The sequence below is a fragment of the Mustelus asterias genome, chromosome 18, assembly GCF_964213995.1.
Source record: "Mustelus asterias chromosome 18, sMusAst1.hap1.1, whole genome shotgun sequence".
NCBI classification, from domain to species: Eukaryota; Metazoa; Chordata; class Chondrichthyes; order Carcharhiniformes; family Triakidae; genus Mustelus; species Mustelus asterias.
In genome coordinates this window covers 29,391,208-29,409,307 of record NC_135818.1, presented here as the reverse complement: position 1 = coordinate 29,409,307, position 18,100 = coordinate 29,391,208, and the positions used below count along the sequence as shown (strand labels likewise).

The 18,100-nt window shown below is 47.7% G+C and overlaps 1 protein-coding gene across 1 annotated transcript in view; it reads left to right on the top strand.

The window, feature by feature from the left end:
• The window catches only part of LOC144506907 (papilin-like), a 206,819-nt gene extending 189,352 nt beyond the window's left edge, over positions 1-17,467 (top strand). The window contains exons 18-20 of the mRNA XM_078233261.1: positions 6,427-6,535; positions 16,000-16,129; positions 17,151-17,467. Of these exons, the coding sequence (XP_078089387.1) occupies positions 6,427-6,535; positions 16,000-16,129; positions 17,151-17,467 (556 nt within the window). The remainder of the gene's footprint in view (positions 1-6,426; positions 6,536-15,999; positions 16,130-17,150) is intronic.
• The last annotated feature ends 633 nt before the right edge of the window (positions 17,468-18,100 follow it).

Sequence of the window (18,100 nt, the reverse complement as noted above, 5' to 3'; positions counted from 1 at the left end):
CATTCATGGCGACAGGGTGTATTTGTAGGTCAGTGAAGCCAAGAGTTGCCAACTGTGATTGGACACATTCCTGGAGGTGTCATCACATGTCTCCAAAATCCCACCCCCATCTTTCTCCATTGGTCAGTCAATGTGGCAGAAAGTAAACAGATTCTTCATTACATAATCAGATCATTCTTCGCAGTCAAACATTTGTTCCTTCTTGATTATTTCTCAATTTGTTTGGGTTTAATCTCAGTTTGTTTGGGGTTAATCTCAGTTTATTTGGTCTTAATCTCAGTTGTTTGGGTTTAATCTCAGTTCTTTGGGTTTAATCTCAGTTTGTTTGGGTTTAATCTCAGTTGTTTGGGTTTAATCTCAGTTGTTTGGGTTTAATCTCAGTTTGTTTGGGTTTAATCTCAATTTTAGGGTCTCCCACCCTCCCCCCTCCTCTAACCTAAAACAAAGGACTCCTGTCCAAAGGATCCAAAGGTGTATAAAATTATGAAAGGCATAGTGTATAAAATTATGAAAGGCATAGATAGGGTGAACGGTGGGAAGCTTTTCCCCAGGTCGGTGGTGACGTTCACAAGGGGTCATAGGTTCAAGGTGAAGGGGGGGAGGTTTAACACAGATATCAGAAGGACATATTTTACACAGAGGGTGGTGGGGGCCTGGAATGCGCTGCCGGGCAAAGTGGTGGAGGCGGACACACTGGGAACGTTTAAGACTTATCTCGACAGCCATATGAACGGAGTGGGAATGGAGGGATACAAAAGAATGGTCTAGTTTGGACCAGGGAGCGGCGCGGGCTTGGAGGGCCGAAGGGCCTGTTCCTGTGCTGTTTTGTTCTTTGTTGTTTGTTTGTTTGACTCGGAGTGAGAGCAGTTAAGCTTTTTCTTTCTCTCTTTTGTTTCTTAGTAAGGGAAGTTAGCAGGGATGTCAGTGCAGGCAGTGCAATGTTCCTCCTGTAGGATGTTTGAGGTGAGGGACACCATTAGTGTCCCAGCTGAGTACACCTGCAGGAAGTGCATCCAATTCCAGCTCCTTGAAGACCGTGTTAGGGATCTGGAGCTGGCGCTGGATGAACTTCAGATCATTCGGGAGGCAGAGGTGGTCATAGATAGAAGCTTCAGGGATGTAGTTACTCCGAAGTATGAAGATAGATGGGTGACGGTGAGAGGAGCTGGGAGGAAGCAGTCAGTGCAGGGATCCCCTGTGGTCGTTCCCCTTGGCAACAAGTATACCGCTTTGGATACTGTTGTGGGTGACGACCTACCAGTGGTAAGCCACGGTGACCGGATCTCCAGCACTGAGTCTGTCCCTGTGGCTCAGAAGGGAAGGGGGGAGAACAGGAGAACAATAGTCATTGGGGACTCGATAGTTAGCGGGACAGATAGGAGGTTCTGTGGCAGCGAAAGAGACTCACGGATGGTATGTTGCCTCCCGGGTGCCAGGGTCCGTGAGGTCTCGGACCGTGTTTTCAGGATCCTTAAGGGGGAGGGGGAACAGTCACAAGTCGTGGTACACATCGGTACCAACGACATAGGTAAGAGCAGGGACGGGGATTTAAAACAGGAATTTAGGGAGCGAGGGTGGAAGCTGAGAGCCAGGATAAACCATGTTGTCATCTCTGGTTTGTTGCCGGTGCCACGTGCTGGCGAGTTGAGGAACAGGGAGAGAGTGCAGATAAACACGTGGCTGCAGGGATGGTGTAGGAGGGAGGGTTTCAGTTACATGGATAATTGGAGCACATTCTGGGGAAGGTGGGACCTGTACAAACAGGGAGGTTTGCACCTGAACCAGAGGGGCACCAATATCCTGGGAGGGAAATTTGCTACGGCTCTTCGGGGGGGTTTAAACTAATTTGTCAGGGGGATGGGAAAATGAGCTGTAGTCCAGAAGCCAGTGTTGAGTGTAGTGAGGTACTGCAGAGGGTATCAAGGTCGCAGGAGTGTACCGGCAGACAGGAAGGTGGGTTGAAGTGTGTCTACTTCAATGCAAGGAGCATCCGGAATAAGGTAGGTGAACTTGGAGCGTGGATTGGTACTTGGGACTACGATGTTGTGGCCATTACGGAGACATGGTTAGAACAGGGACAGGAATGGTTGTTGGAAGTTCCGGTGTATAGATGTTTCAGTAAGAGTAGGGAAGGTGGTAAAAGAGGTGGAGGAGTAGCATTGTTAATCAAGGATAGTTTAACGGCTGCTGAAAGGCAGTTCGAGGGGGATCTGCCTACTGAGGTAATATGGGCTGAGGTTAGAAATAGGAAAGGAGTGGTCACATTGTTGGGGGTTTTCTATAAGCCCCCAAGTAGTAATAGAGATGTGGAAGGGGAAATTGCAAAGCAGATTATGGATAGGTGTGGAGGTCACAGGGTAGTTGTCATGGGTGACTTTAACTTTCCAAATATTGATTGGAACCTTTATAGGTCGAATAGTTCGGATGGGGCAGTTTTTGTACAGTGTGTGCAGGAGGGTTTCCTGACACAATATGTGGATAGGCCGACAAGAGGTGGGGCCACATTGGACATGGTACTGGGTAATGAACCGGGCCACGTGTTAGATTTGGTTGTGGGAGAGCACTTTGGAGATAATGACCACAATTCGGTGTCTTTCATTATTGCAATGGAGAGGGATAGGGCCATACGGCAGGGCAAGGTTTATAATTGGGGGAGGGGTAATTATGATGCGATTAGGCAAGAATTAGGGAGCATAAAATGGGAACAGAAACTGTCAGGGAAAGGCACAAATGAAAAGTGGAGCTTGTTCAAGGAACAAGTACTGCGTGTCCTTGATAGGCATGTCCCTGTCAGGCAGAGAGGAAATTGCCGAGTGAGGGAACCATGGTTCACAAAAGAGGTTGAATGTCTTGTCAAGAGGAAAAAGGAAGCGTATCTCAGGATGAGAAAACAAGGTTCAGTTGGGTCGCTTGAGGGTTACAAGGTAGCAAGGAATGAGCTAAAAAAAGGGCTTAGGAGAGCTAGGAGGGGGCATGAGAAGTCCTTGGCGGGTCGGATCAAGGAAAACCCCAAGGCTTTTTACTCTTATGTGAGAAATAAAAGAATGACCAGGGTGAGGTTAGGGCCGGTCAAGGATAGTAGTGGGAACTTGTGCATGGAGTCAGAAGAGATAGGAGAGGCGATGAATGAATACTTTTCTTCAGTGTTCACCAATGAGAGAGACCATTTTTTTGAGGATGAGAGTGGGATACAGGCTGATAGGCTGGAGGAGGTAGATGTTCTAAGGGAAGGTGTATTAGCAATTTTGAAAAACCTGAGGGTCGATAAGTCCCCTGGGCCAGATGGGATATATCCTAGGATTCTTTGGGAGGCAAGGGATGAGATTGCGGAGCCTTTGGTTTTGATCTTTGAATCCTCACTTTCCACGGGGATTGTGCCAGAGGACTGGAGAGTGGCGAATGTTGTTCCTCTGTTCAAGAAAGGAAATAGGAATGACCCTGGTAATTATAGGCCGGTTAGTCTTACTTCGGTGGTCGGTAAGTTAATGGAAAAGGTCCTGAGGGATAGGATTTATGACCATTTGGAAAGACAGTAAGAAGTCTAACAACACCAGGTTAAAGATTTGGAAAGATGCAGCTTAATCCGGGATAGTCAACACGGATTCGTGAAGGGTAAGTCTTGCCTCACAAATTTGATTGAATTCTTTTGAAGAGGTAACTAAGTGTGCAGATGAAGGTAGAGCAGTTGATGTCATATACATGGATTTTAGTAAGGCTCATGAAGAAAGTAAGTAGGTGTGGGATAGAGGGAAATTTGGCTGATTGGATAAGTAACTGGCTATCTCATGGAATGAGATCTCCAAGAAGATCGCGCATATGAGGATCTCCAAGAAGATCGCGCATATGAGGATTTCCAAGAAGATCGCGCAGTTGGAGTACTGCGTCCAGTTCTGGTCGCCGCACTACCAGAAGGACGTGGAGGCGTTAGAGAGAATGCAGAGAAGGTTTACCAGGATGTTGCCTGGTATGGAGGGTCTTAGCTATGAGGAGAGATTGGGTAAACTGGGGTTGTTCTCCCTGGAAAGACGGAGAATGAGGGGAGATCTAATAGAGGTGTACAAGATTATGAAGGGTATAGATAGGGTGAACGGTGGGAAGCTTTTTCCCAGATCAGAAGTGACGTTCACGAGGGGTCACGGGCTCAAGATGAGAGGGGCGAAGTATAACTCAGATATCAGAGGGATGTTTTTTACACAGAGGGTGGTGGGGGCCTGGAATGCGCTGCCAAGTAGGGTGGTGGAGGCAGACACGCTGACATCATTTAAGACTTACCTGGATAGTCACATGAGCAGCCTGGGAATGGAGGGATACAAACGATTGGTCTAGTTGGACCAAGGAGCGGCACAGGCTTGGAGGGCTGAAGGGCCTGTGCTGTATTGTTCTTTGTTCTTTGTTCTTTATATGCTTATGGTATTTGCTACCAAATAAACCTGTTGGACTTTAACCTGGTGTTGTGAGACTTCTTACTATCTCATGGAAGACAGAGGGTGGTGGTGGATGGAAAATTTTCGGATTGGAGACCAGTTACCAGCGGTGTACCACAGGGATCAGTGCTGGGTCCTCTGCTATTTGTGATTTTTATCAATGACTTGGAGGAGGGGGCTGAAGGGTGGGTCAGTAAATTTGTTGATGACATCAAGAATTGTGGAGTAGTGGATGAGGTGGAGGGCTGTTGTAGACTGCAAAGAGACATTGATAGGATGCAGAGCTGGGCCGTAAAATGGCAGATGGAGTTTAACACTGATAAGTGTGAGGTGATTCATTTTGGTAGGACAAATTTGAATGCGGATTACAAGGTCAACGGCAGGGTTCTGAGGAATGTGGAGGAACAGAGAGATCTTGGGGTTCATATCCACAGATCTCTGAAGGTTGCCACTCAAGTGGATAGAACCGTGAAGAAGGCCTATAGTGTGTTAGCGTTTATTAACAGGAGGTTTGAGTTTAAGAGCCGTGGGGTTATGCTACAACTGTACAGGACCTTGGTGAGACCACATTTGGAATGTGTGCAGTTCTGGTCACCTCACTATAAGAGGGATATGGAAGCATTGGAGAGAGTGCAGAGGAGATTTACCAGGATGCTGCCTGGTTTGGAGGGTAGGTCTTATGAGGAAAGGTTGAGGGAGCTCGGGCTTTTCTCTTTCGAGCGGAGGAGGATGAGAGGCGACTTAATAGAGGTTTATAAGATGATGAGGGGGATAGATAGAGTGGACGTTCAGAGACTATTTCCTCGGGTGGATGTCGCTGTTACTAGGAGGCATAACTATAAGGTTCGTGGTGGAAGATATAGGAGGGATGTCCGAGGTAGGTTCTTTACTCAGAGAATGGTTGGGGTGTGGAATGGACTGCCTGCTGTGATAGTGGAGTCGGACACGTTTGGAACTTTCAAGCGGTTATTGGATAGGCACATGGAGCACAGTAGAATAATAGGGAGTGGGATAGCTTGATCTTGGTTTCGGACAAAGCTCGGCACAACATCGAGGGCCGAAGGGCCTGTACTGTGCTGGACTGTTCTCTGTTCTATTATATTTTTATCACTAGTTATTATTTTTCCTAGACTACCTGTAATGGTGTCCTGGAGTCCCCAAAACAATGCTGGAGGTTTGCTAACCCTCTCCTGTATCATTTCCTTTCCTGGTTTTTGGGTCTAGCAGTTGTATGTGGTGAAATCCCAAGGTGCAAGGACACATTTAAAATTCCAGTCCCGTGTCCAGTTAATTTATAAATCTTGCAGAATGCCCAAGTGTTGTTTGGTGTTCAATTTTAAGGCAAACAGCATTAAGAACAGCCCTTTTCAAACCTGCAGGCCCACTCATTTCCAAAGCACAAGCTAAGTGTACATGCCTGAGGGCAGACATCTTCCACTTGCTTTTTGTGGTGTCAGTGTAAATGTGCTCTTCATACTCACATGGCTGACCTTGCCATAGATGCAGGAAACCTTTGCCCCAATCCTCGGTTTTGTCCGCGGTGCTGATTAAATGTTAGCGAGAGGCAGGAACCTGTTTTAAGCCAGTTGAATTAGGTTATTAGGAATGAATATAGAATCATAGGGTCAGATTTTCAATATGGATGAGTCCCTTTAATGAGTTTATGAAGCGGATCTTTGGAGACAAGCACCTTACTTTCTCCCTCACCGGCCCATAGAATATTCAAACTGTCATTAGGAGACTGAACCTCTCCAGTTTGAAACCAGTTTGGCACCAGACATCACCTCATTCATATCTCCTCAAAAAGAACTTTATTCTTCCCATTCATTCTGTGGTATTTTGCAGTGTGTGTGTGTGTGTGTATGTGTGTGTGTGTGTGTGTGTGTGTGTGTGTGTGGGTGTGTGTGTGTGTGTGGTGGGGCGAGCGGTCAGTGTTTCACAGACAGAAATGATTGGGATCCATTATTCTAAATGATGGAATGATATTTTTGGATATGATCAGGTATGGATGCTGCCCTAATGGAGTGACATCAGCGAGAGGATATAACCAGGCCGGGTGCTCGAGATATTCAACTGACGATTATTATAATGAAAATGACCAACAAATCGTTGTAAGTACATCAGTGACACTTTCTGATACCGTGACTTCTACAAGTCATTATCACATGTCTGAAAAATTGAACAGCAGAAGAAAGCAATGGCAGATAGGACAGATGAATGTGTGGCTAAGGAGCTGGCACAGGGAGCAGGCTTTCAGGTTCTTGGATCACTGGGACCTCTTCTGGGACACGAGGGACCTGTACAAGAGGGACAGATTGCCTCTAAACTGGAATGAAACCAATATCCTTGCAGGGAGGTTTGCTAGTGCTACTCAGAAGGGTTTAAACTAGAGTGGCAGGGGACAGAAACCAGAGCAGCAGGTCAGCAAGTGGAGGGATTGAGGGGAAGGTAGATATTAGGACTGGTAAGTCTGAAGGAAGGACAGGTAGAGACACGTTAATAAACATGATGGGACTGATGGACTGAAGTGTGTTTATTTCAATTTGAGGAATGTTATGGGTAAGGCAGATGAGCTGAGAGCCTGGATAGTACATCAGACGATGATGTTGTGGCCATTACAGAGACTTGGTTGAGAGAGGGACAGGGCTGGCTGCTCAATGTTCCAGCATTTCGATATTTCAGACAAGGTAAAGAGGGAGGTAAAAGGAGACTGTCACATCAGGACATACTGGAGGGCTCATCCACTGAGGCAATATGGGTAGGGCTCAAAAATAAGAAGGGCGCAATCACTCTGATCGGGACATTGAGGAACAAATATGTATGCAGATTATGGAAAGATGCAATAACAACAGAGTTGTCAAAGTGGGTGACTTTAACTTCCCCAATATTGGCTGGGACTTCTTTCGAGCAGGAGGTTTAGACAGGGCAGAATTTGTTAGGTGCATCCAAGAGGATTTCTTGAAACAGTATGTGGATAGTCCAACTAGAGGAGGGGCCATACTGTACCTTGTATTGGAAAATGAGCCTGGCCAGGTTACAGACATTCAGTGGGAGAGCATTTTGAAAACAGTGATCATAACTCCTTAAGTTTTAAGATAGCTATGAATAAAGATAAATCAGGAAGTGTCACTGTCACTGAAAGTGGCAATGCAGGTGGAGAAGGTAGTCAAGAAGGCATACGGCATGCTTGCCTTCATCAGTTGGGATATCGAGTTTAAAAATTGACAAGTCATGTTGATGCTTTATAGAACCTTAGTGAGGCCGCACTTGGAATACAGTGTTCAATTCTGGTCACCACGCTACCAGAAGGATGTGGAGGCTTTGGAGAGGGTACAGAAAAGATTAACCAGGATGTTGCCTGGTATGGAGGGCATTAGCTATGAGGAGGGGTTGGAGAAACTTGGTTTGTTCTCACTGGAGCGACAGAGGTTGAGGGGAGACCTGATAGAAGTCTACAAGATTATGAGAAGCATGGACAGAGTGGATAGTCAGAAGCTTTTTCCCAGGGTGGAAGAGTCAATTACGAGGGCGCATAGGTTTAAGGTGCGAGGGACAAGTTTTAAAAGAGATGTACGAGGCAGATGTTTTACAGAGAGCGGTGGGTGCCTGGAACTCGTTGCCGGGGGAGGTAGTGGAAGTGGATACGGTAGTGACTTTTAAGGGGCGTCTTGACAAGTACATGAATGAGATGGGAATAGAGGGATATGGTCCCCGGAAGCATAGGGGGTTTTAGTTAAGTCCGGCAGCATGGTCGGGGCAGGCTTGGAGGGCCGAAGGGCCTGTTCCTGTGCTGTAATTTTCTTTGTTCTTTGTTGACCTTGCAGGAAGGTACTAAATTGGGGGAGGGCAAATTACAACAGCATTAGGCAGGAGCTCGGGAGAGTTAATTGGGAGCAGCTGATATCGGGCAAGTCCTTATTTGACATTTGGGAGTTGTTTAAAACTTGCTGATCAGAGTTCAAGACCAGCATGTTCCAGTAAGGAAGAAGGACAAAGATAGTAAGGTAAGGGACACATGGATGATGAGGGAGGTTGTGAATTTAGTTAAAAGGAGAAAAGATGCATATGTTTAGGAAGCTAAAATCGGACAGGCCCGTGAGGAATATAAAGAAAGCAGAAAAGAACTCAAACAGGGAATTAGGAGAGCAAGGAGTGGCCATGAAATGATTTTGGCAAGTAGGGTTAAAGAGAATCCCAAGGCAATTTATACAGATATTAAAAACAAGAGGATAAAGGAGGGAACTTGTGCTTGGAGGTAGAGGATGTGGGCGAGATCCTAAATGAGTACTTTGCGTTGGTATTCACCAAGAAGAAGAGTGTGGTGAACCAGAGATGGTTACCACTATGGGTACTGAACCATAGATGGTTATCACTATGGGTACTTGTACATATGTTACTCTTGTTACTGTTGGGGTTAGGGTTGGGGTGTTCCACCTGTTGGCATTGTTCTGTGGTACACTCCGGTTGGCTCCGCCTTCCTATAGGAGTATAAAGGTCACTGCACTTCCTAGTGACCCTTTAGTCTGGGATTGTATTGTTCAGCAGTATGCTCTATTCTTGTTGTGAATAAAAGCCTTTATTCCCGGGTACGTCCTAGCCTCCCGAGTGAATTAATCGCGCATCAATTTTATTAGCAACAATTTTTGTTTTGAAAAAAAAACATGGAGTAGATGTTAAAACCCGATCGGCTTACCTTAGATCCGCGTGCCGCTGGAGCGTCGAACACTTTCGACCATTGGTTGAAGTGTTTCCAGGATTATATCGACGCCTCAACAGCAGTCCAAAACAACGCCGACAGATTGCGGGTCCTCCACGCAAGGGTAAGCGACACTGTGTATGCAACAATCCGTGATTCCCAAGACTACAAAGAGACCATTGAATTACTCAAGAAGCTGTACCATAAACCGACAAACGAGATCCATGCTCGTCACCTACTAGCCACTCGACGGCGGCAGCCCGGCGAAACGACGGGACAGTACCTGCGCGAACTTCCGCAGCTAGCCAGAGCCTGCAATTGCAAGCCAGTGTCGGCTACTCAATACACTAACGATCTGATCCGAGATTCGTTCGTGGCGGGAATCGGCTCATCCTATATTCGCCTGCGGCTGCTAGAGCAAGGTAACTTGGACCTAGCTAAGACGGTGGAATTGGCTGATGCGATGGAAACGGCCTCCAGAAGTCTTGAAACTTACCCCACCGACCACGTGGGAACATCGTGGCAAGTACAGCCACCAACTCAACTCTACCCAGCGGCTCCTAGGAACTGCGCGATCGTGCTTTCAACCTCGGACCTGACGGCGGCGGCAGCTCCAGGAGGCCCACGGTGCTATTTCTGTGGATTGGCGAAGCACCCTCGTCAGAGATGTCCGGCCAGGACGGTATTTTGCTCCGCTTGTGGGAAGAAAGGGCACTATGCAAAAGTGTGCCGAGCGAAGCCCCCTTCGAAGCCAAGCAGTGCTGCGTGTGACTCTCCAGGATCCATCTCCTCGTCTCCGGCCTCGTCGATGTCTTCAACCACGTGCGATTCACGGGCGCCGCCATTCCTGATGACAACGACGCAAGACACGTGCGACCTGCGAGTGCCACCACTTTCAACGCCATCGACCACGTGCGATCCATGGGCACAGCCATTTTGGTCGACACCGGCCGCAGACGACCAGCAGGGGTCCTCATCATCGACCATCTCAGCTGCCTGCGGTTGCACTCGGGATCCAACAGTGGCGTCAATCATTCTGGACCAGGCCAAGTCTCACAGACTCGACAAGTCCATGATGGACATAGAGGTAAACGGACGCCTGATACATTGTCTGTTTGACAGCGGGAGCACGGAGAGTTTCATTCATCCGGATACTGTGAAACGGTGCGTTCTCCGAGTACAAACTGTCAGGCAGACAATCTCTATGGCGTCGAGGTCCCGATCTGTTACCGTTCTTGGGAGCTGCGTGGTAACTCTAACGGTGCGGGGCACAGTTTATGAGAACTTCACCTTTGCGCTCCAGTACTCCTGGGACTAGACTTTATGGCCCACCTGAGGAGTGTGACCCTGCAGTACGATGGGCCACTCCCTCCACTTTCAGTGGGAGAACAGCAGCCTCCAAATTGCCCAGCGCGCTCCACGTGCAGTCTCTCGACACTCAAAATTACCCCGCCTTCTTTATTTGAAAATCTCGTGCCAGGCTGCAAGCCCATCGCAACTAAGAGCAGGTGTTACAGCGCTGAGGATCGGATCTTTATTCGATCTGAGGTTCAGCGGCTTCTCAGGGAAGGGATCATTCAACCTAGCACTAGCCCATGGAGAGCGCAAGTCGTGGTGGTTAAGACTGGAGACAAGCCCTGGATGGTCATAGACTATAGTCAGACCATTAATAGGTACACGCAGCTGGACGCGTGCCCTCTCCCGCGCATATCTGACATGGTCAACCAGATTGCGCAGTACCGGGTGTTCTCCACCATCGACTTGAAGTCCGCCTACCACCAGCTCCCCATTCGCCCAGAGGACCGAAAATACACGGCCTTTGAGGTGGATGGCCGTCTCTACCACTTCTTAAGGGTCCCTTTTGGCGTCACTAATAAGGTCTCGGTCTTCCAGCGTGAGATGGACCGAATGGTGGACCAAAATGGGCTACGGGCTACCTTCCCGTACCTGGACAACGTCACTATCTGCGGCCATGACCAGCAGGACCACGACGCCAACCTCCTGAAGTTTTTACGCACTGCGTCTCGCCTGAATCTGACCTATAACAGGGAGAAGTGTGTATTCAGCAAGCACCGCCTAGCAATCCTCGGATACGTGGTGGAAAACAGGGTCATCGGCCCCGATCCAGACCATATGCGTCCCCTCCTTGAACTTCCCCTACCCACTAGCATCAAAGCAGTGAGAGGATGCTTAGGCTTCTTCTCGTATTACGCACAGTGGGTTCCTAATTATGCGGACAAAGCCCGTCCGCTCATAAAATCTACCTCTTTTCCCCTGGCAGCAGAGGCTCGCTTAGCCTTTGAAGGGATAAAAGCTGACATCGCAAAAGCCACGATGCACGCTGTCGATGAGTCCATCCCCTTCCAGGTGGAGAGTGATGCATCAGATTTCGCCCTGGCCGCCACACTTAACCAGGCGGGCAGGCCCATCGCCTTTTTTTCTCGCACCCTCCAAGGCCCTGAAATTCGGCACTCCTCTGTGGAAAAAGAGGCTCAGGCCATTGTGGAGGCCGTACGGCATTGGCGCCATTATTTGGCTGGCAAACGGTTTACCCTGCTCACGGACCAGCGGTCCGTGGCATTCATGTTCAACAACATGTTAAGGGGTAAAATTAAGAATGATAAAATCTTGAGGTGGAGAATCGAACTCTCCACCTACAACTATGATATCATGTACCGTCCGGGGAAGCTCAATGAGCCCTCAGATGCCCTGTCGCGTGGAACATGTGCCAGTGTGCAGGAGGACCGGCTACAGGCCCTCCACAATGATCTCTGCCATCCGGGGATCACTCGGCTCTTCCATTTTGTAAAGGCCCGGAATCTGCCCTACTCCATAGAGGATGTCAGGTCGATAACTCAAAGCTGCCAGGTATGTGCTGAATGCAAGCCGCACTTCTACCGACCTGACAGGGCACACCTCATTAAGGCCACTCGCCCTTTTGAACGACCGAGTGTTGATTTCAAGGCCCCCTTCCTTCGACAGATCGGAATGTGTACTTCCTCAACGTGATTGACGAGTACTCCCGATTCCCTTTTGCCATTCCCTGTTCTGACATGTCCGCTGCCACGGTCATCAAAGCCCTGCGGAGTCTTTTTACCCTGTTCGGCTACCCCAGTTATATCCACAGTGATAGGGGTTCGTCGTTTATGAGCGACGACTTGAGGCAATACCTGCTCTCTAAAGGAATTGCCTCAAGTAGGACTACGAGTTACAACCCCAGGGGTAACGGGCAGGTCGAAAGAGAAAACGCTACAGTCTGGAAGGCTGTCTTACTGGCATTAAGGTCTAGGGGTCTTCCAGTCTCCCGTTGGCAAGAGGTACTTTCTGATGCACTCTATTCAATTTGGTCCCTCCTGTGTATGGCAACCAATGCTACCCCACATGAGCGGATGTTTACCTTCCCTAGGAAGTCTTCCTCTGGGACCTCATTACCGTCTTGGTTGATGTACTCAGGACCGGTCCTCCTGCGACGGCATGTTAGGACCCGCAAGTCCGACCCTTTGGTTGAACAGGTCCATCTCCTCCACGCCAACCCTCAATATGCCTATGTAGCATATCCTGACGGGCGAGAGGACACGGTCTCTATCCAAGATCTGGCGCCTGCAGGGGACCTGGAAACCCCCGTCGCTCCCGCACCCCTGGTTAGGGTTCCTTTGCCCATTCTTTCCCCTTCTGACACGGCGCGGGCAGTATCGGGACCTCCACTTAATCCTCTTACTCCCGTGTACAGCTTGCCTGAGTCCAGGAGATTGTCGCCACCTCGAGGCTTGCCTGAGTCCAGGAGATTGTCGCCACCTCGAGGTCCACCCGTCCGCGAGGAACTGGAGGAGTCACTGGACACCACCTTGGAGAGAGGGACACCACGGTCACCAGAACCGGCACTACCGCCAGTGCTGCGGAGGTCGCAGAGACGGTGCGGACCTCCGATACGACTGAACTTGTGAATATATGGACAGTTCGTACTGTTTTTTTTTGCCCCACTGGCCTTTGTTTTTAAAGGAGGGGTGAATGTGGTGAACCATAGATGGTTACCACTATGGGTACTGAACCATAGATGGTTATCACTTTGGGTACTTGTACATATGTTACTCTTGTTACTGTTGGGGTTAGGGTTGGGGTGTTCCACCTGTTGGCATTGTTCTGTGGTACACTCCGGTTGGCTCCGCCTTCCTATAGGAGTATAAAGGTCACTGCACTTCCTAGTGACCCTTTAGTCTGGGATTGTATTGTTAAGCAGTATGCTCTATTCTTGTTGCTAATAAAAGCTTTTATTTCCCGGGTACGATCCAGCCTCCCGAGTGAATTAATCGCGCATCAAAGGGCATGGAGAGTGAGATTAGTGTGGAGCATGCCAATATGCTAGAGCATTTTGAGATCAAGAAAGAAGTGGTGTTGGGTCTCTTGAAGAGCATTAAGGTGGTTAAGATGCCAGGGCCCGATGATTCCACATGGTAGGCTCACACAGAAGATTGAGATGCACAGTGACTTGGCTGCTTGGATTCAGAATTGACTTGCCCATAGAAGCCAGAGAGTAGTGGTGGAAGGGTGTTTTTCTGGCTGGAGGTCCATGACTAGTGGATCCGGACTGGGATCTCTGCTGTTTGTGATGTATATAAATGACTTGGACGAGAACATAGATGGGTAGCTTAGTAAGTTTGCAGACAACACAAAGATAGGTGGAGTTGTGGATTGTGTAGAAGGTTATTAAAGGATACAAAGGGATATAGATCAGCTGCAGATAAGGGCGAAGAAATGGCAGATGGAGTTTAATCCGGGCAAGTGTGAGGTGCTGCACTTCGGGAGATCGAATGTTAAGGGTAAGTATACAATGAATGGCAGCACCCTGAACAGCAATGATGTACAGAGGGATCTTGGGGTTCAAGTCCATAGCTCCCTGAAGGTGGCCAGTCAAGTAGATAGGGTGGTAAAAAAAAGGCAGATGGCATACTTGCCTTTATTGGTCGGGGCGTTCAGTACAAGAGTCAGAATGTCATGTTGCAGTTTTATAAAACTTTGGTTAGGCAGCACTTTTGCTGCCTATTGCGTTCAATTCTAGTCGCCACATTACAGGAAGAATGTGGAGGCTTTGGAGAGGGTGTAGAAGAAATTTACCAGGATGCTGCTTGGATTAGAGGGTATGAGTATAAGGAGAGGTTGGACAAACTAGGGTTGTTTTCTCTGGAGCAACGAAAGCTGAGGGGAGACCTGATAGAAGTCTATAAAATTATGAGAGGCAGAGTTGACAGTCAGAATATTTTTCCCAGAGTTGAAATGTCTAATCCTGGGGGACATGCACTTAAGGTGAGAGGGGTAAGGTGCCAGGGGCAAGGTTTTTATGCACAGAGTGGTAGGTTTCAGAACACGCTGCCAGGGATGGGGGTGGAGGCAGATACGATAGGAGCATTTAAGGGGCTTTTAGACAAGCACATGAAAATGCAAGGAATAGAAGGATATATAAACGATCTGGAAGAAGGTGTAACTGGGGTGATCAGTAAGTTTGCGGACGACACGAAAATGGCTAGACTTGCAGATAGTGAGGAGCATTGTCAGAGGCTACAGAAGGATTATAGATAGGCTGGAAATTTGGGCAAAGAAATGGCAGATGGAGTTCAATCCTGATGAATGCGAAGTGATGCATTTTGGTAGAACTAACGTAGGGGGGAGCTACACGATAAATGGCAGAACCATAAAGGGTGTAGAGACGCAGAGGGACCTGGGTGTGCAAGTCCACAGATCCTTGAAGGTGACGTCACAGGTGGAGAAGGTAGTGAATAAGGCATATGGCATGCTTGCCTTTATAGGACGGGGCATAGAGTATAAAAGTTGGGGTCTGATGTTGCAGCTGTATAGAACGTTGGTTCGGCCGCATTTGGAATACTGCGCCCAGTTCTGGTCGCCACACTACCAGAAGGACGTGGAGGCTTTGGAGAGAGTGCAGAGGAGATTTACCAGGATGTTGCCTGGTATGGAGGGGCTTAGTTATGAGGAGAGATTGGGTAAACTGGGGTTGTTCTCACTGGAAAGATGGAGGATGAAGGGTGACCTAATAGAGGTGTATAAAATTATGAAAGGCATAGATAGGGTGAACGGTGGGAAGCTTTTTCCCAGGTCGGTGGTGACGTTCACGAGGGGTCATAGGTTCAAGTTGAGGGGGGGGAGGTTTAACACAGATATCAGAAGGACATATTTTACACAGAGGGTGGTGGGGGCCTGGAATGCGCTGCCGGGCAAGGTGGTGGAGGCGGACACCCTGGGAACGTTTAAGACTTATCTAGATAGCCACATGAACAGACTGGGAATAGAGGGATACAAAAGAATGGTCTAGTTTGGATCAGGGAGCGGCGCGGGCTTGGAGGGCCGAAGGGCCTGTTCGTGTGCTGTATTGTTCTTTGTTCTTTGATATGGACTAAAGGCAGGCAAAAGGGATTAGTTTAATTTGGTGTCGTGTTTGGCACAACATTGTGGGCTGAAGGGCCTGTTCCTGTGCTGTACTGTTCTGTGTTCTTATTTGGACTGATCTTGCATTGAAATGAAAAGCTCACTAGATGAAAATATTTGGACAATAAGTTGTTTCCATCCTGATGCAAACCATTGTTAAATCTCCATTCCCTTCGCACCAATTCTCAAAATCTCTTCATTCTTGTGACTTTCCAGTTGCATACAGCCCTGATGTTCATTGTGTGTAAGACTGAGCAGTGAATGTCTGTCTCTGGGGTAGCATCCATCCTTACCCAATCCTATTCTCATCACATACCCCTCCAAACCTACCTTTATGTAGGGTGCGATGAACAGGAATACTGATCCAATACTTTTGAGGTAAGAGAATTGTGTGGGGCGATATACTTTGAATTCAGTAGCTGCTTTGTGTATTTAATGCAGGAATCACAGGCCACTGTTCGGGATAACCCATCAGTTGAATGTCGGAGCTCAATGTTTGGTTGCTGTCATGATGAATCTACATCTGCGTTAGGACCAAATGGAGAAGGCTGCAGAAGTGGGCCCAGACACCGTAAGTAAATTTTCATACTCAATCATTTCCCTCACTGATCACAGTCCTTGTTCCTTTTGGTGCAGAATAGACCAAATATGTTTGAATCTGCTACAGCAGCTTGCACCTATATAGCACCTAACACAGTAAAATGTTCTAAGAGGCTTCACAGGAGAAATATAAGACAAAAATTTATCACCAAGCCATGTAAAGAGATATTACGATGTGGAGATGCCGGCATTGGACTGGGGTAAACACAGTAAAAAGTTTAACAACACCAGGTTAAAGTCCAACAGGTTTATTTGGTAGCAAAAGCCACACAAGTCCTGTTGGACTTTAACCTGTGTTGTTAAACTTCTTACAAGAGATATTACAACAGATGACCAAAATCTTGGTAGATTTGAGAAGTGTCTGAAAGATGGAAAGATGGTGAAGTTTAGAGAGGGAATTCCAGAGTTTAGGGCCTAGTCAGCTGAAAGCATAGTCGCCAATGGTGAACTAATCAAAGTCAGGGACATTCGATGGCCAGAAGTGGAGTGCCGATATCTCAGAGGGTTTGTGGAGCCATTGGGAGGTTAAAGATAGGGAGGGGCAAGGGCTCAAAGAGATTTGGAGGATGCGAATTTTAAAATTGAAGCATTTCTTGACTGGGAGCCAATGTAGGTCAGTGAAAAGTCTGATGGCAGCAGGGAAGAAGCTGTTCTATGAACACAGGAATGATGTGTGACCAGGATTTAGTATGTGTGAAGACACAGGTAGCGGAGTTTTTGGATGCTTTTGAATTTATGTACAGTAGAAAGTGGGAGATCAGCCAATCATTTAATCACGTATCGAGGTAACAATTCTATCAATGAGCGTTCGCATCAGAGAAGATGGGGTGAAGGTGGCCGAGCTACTGAGTTAGGATACAGGCAACAGAGTTTAGATGAGCTGTAGACTCTAATATAATGATCCTGTAAATTTAAATATGGATGTTAGAGGTATCCTTGGTGAAGTATCTAATGTTTGCTGTATTTCTGGGATGTGGGGGACTTACTTACAGCTTATCCAGCTCCATGCTTGTTACTGAGTGCCAACGGCCCATGCACAGACTGGACCGTTCGATGGTTCTTTGTACCAGGTGCTGGGCTCTGTAACCGCTTCTGGTATGGAGGGTGCCATGGGAACAAGAACAACTTTGACACAGAGGAGGATTGCCTGCGTCGGTGCAAAAGATCAAACACCCACACTGAATCAACCAGCTCGCCCGCTGAACTGCCACACTGGTGGCTCCCTCACCCAGGACGTCATTCCCAACCCCATCTGGCTCCAAACAGGGAATCCATACAACCTCATCCAGAACAGTCCGTTTACAGGTAATGCTTAATTGTTAACTAATTGCTGTATCTTGTTCTGTATTTTTTAAAAATACATACAAATGATAAAGGGCTTTGATAAAGTAAATCTGAAGAAATTGTTTCCACTGGCAGGAGAGTGGGAACCAGAGAACACAAACTTAAAATAATGGACAAAAGAACCAGGAGGGAGTTACACCCTTTCAGATTCTGGAATCAAATCAAATCCTTTGGATTTGGTCTGTGGTCAGGGATAGGCGGGTGTGACTACAAACAAGGCAGGTATAGGCATCCAGAAGGTAGCACTGGAGAAGCCTCAGTTCTTGCATTTGTCCAACAGGTTTGTGCAAACCATTTGAATTAGAATAACAACTGCAGGGAAGATGAGCAAACCAATCACAGGGAGGGCAGGGCACATTCAAGGAGAGGGGGAATAAAAAGGAATATGGTTGTAGTATGAGACAGTGTGTGTTTGTGTGTCAGATAGTGTGCTGTGCAGCCAGGAGCGTGAGTCCTGAAGGCCATGCTTGCCTGCCCATTGTTAGGGTTAAGGACATTTGTTCACACTGGAGTGGAAAGGGAAGGATTCAGTTGTCGTGGTCCAGGTAGGGTAAATAAAGAGCGAAGAGTATATGAACAGCTAGGGGTAAAATTAAAA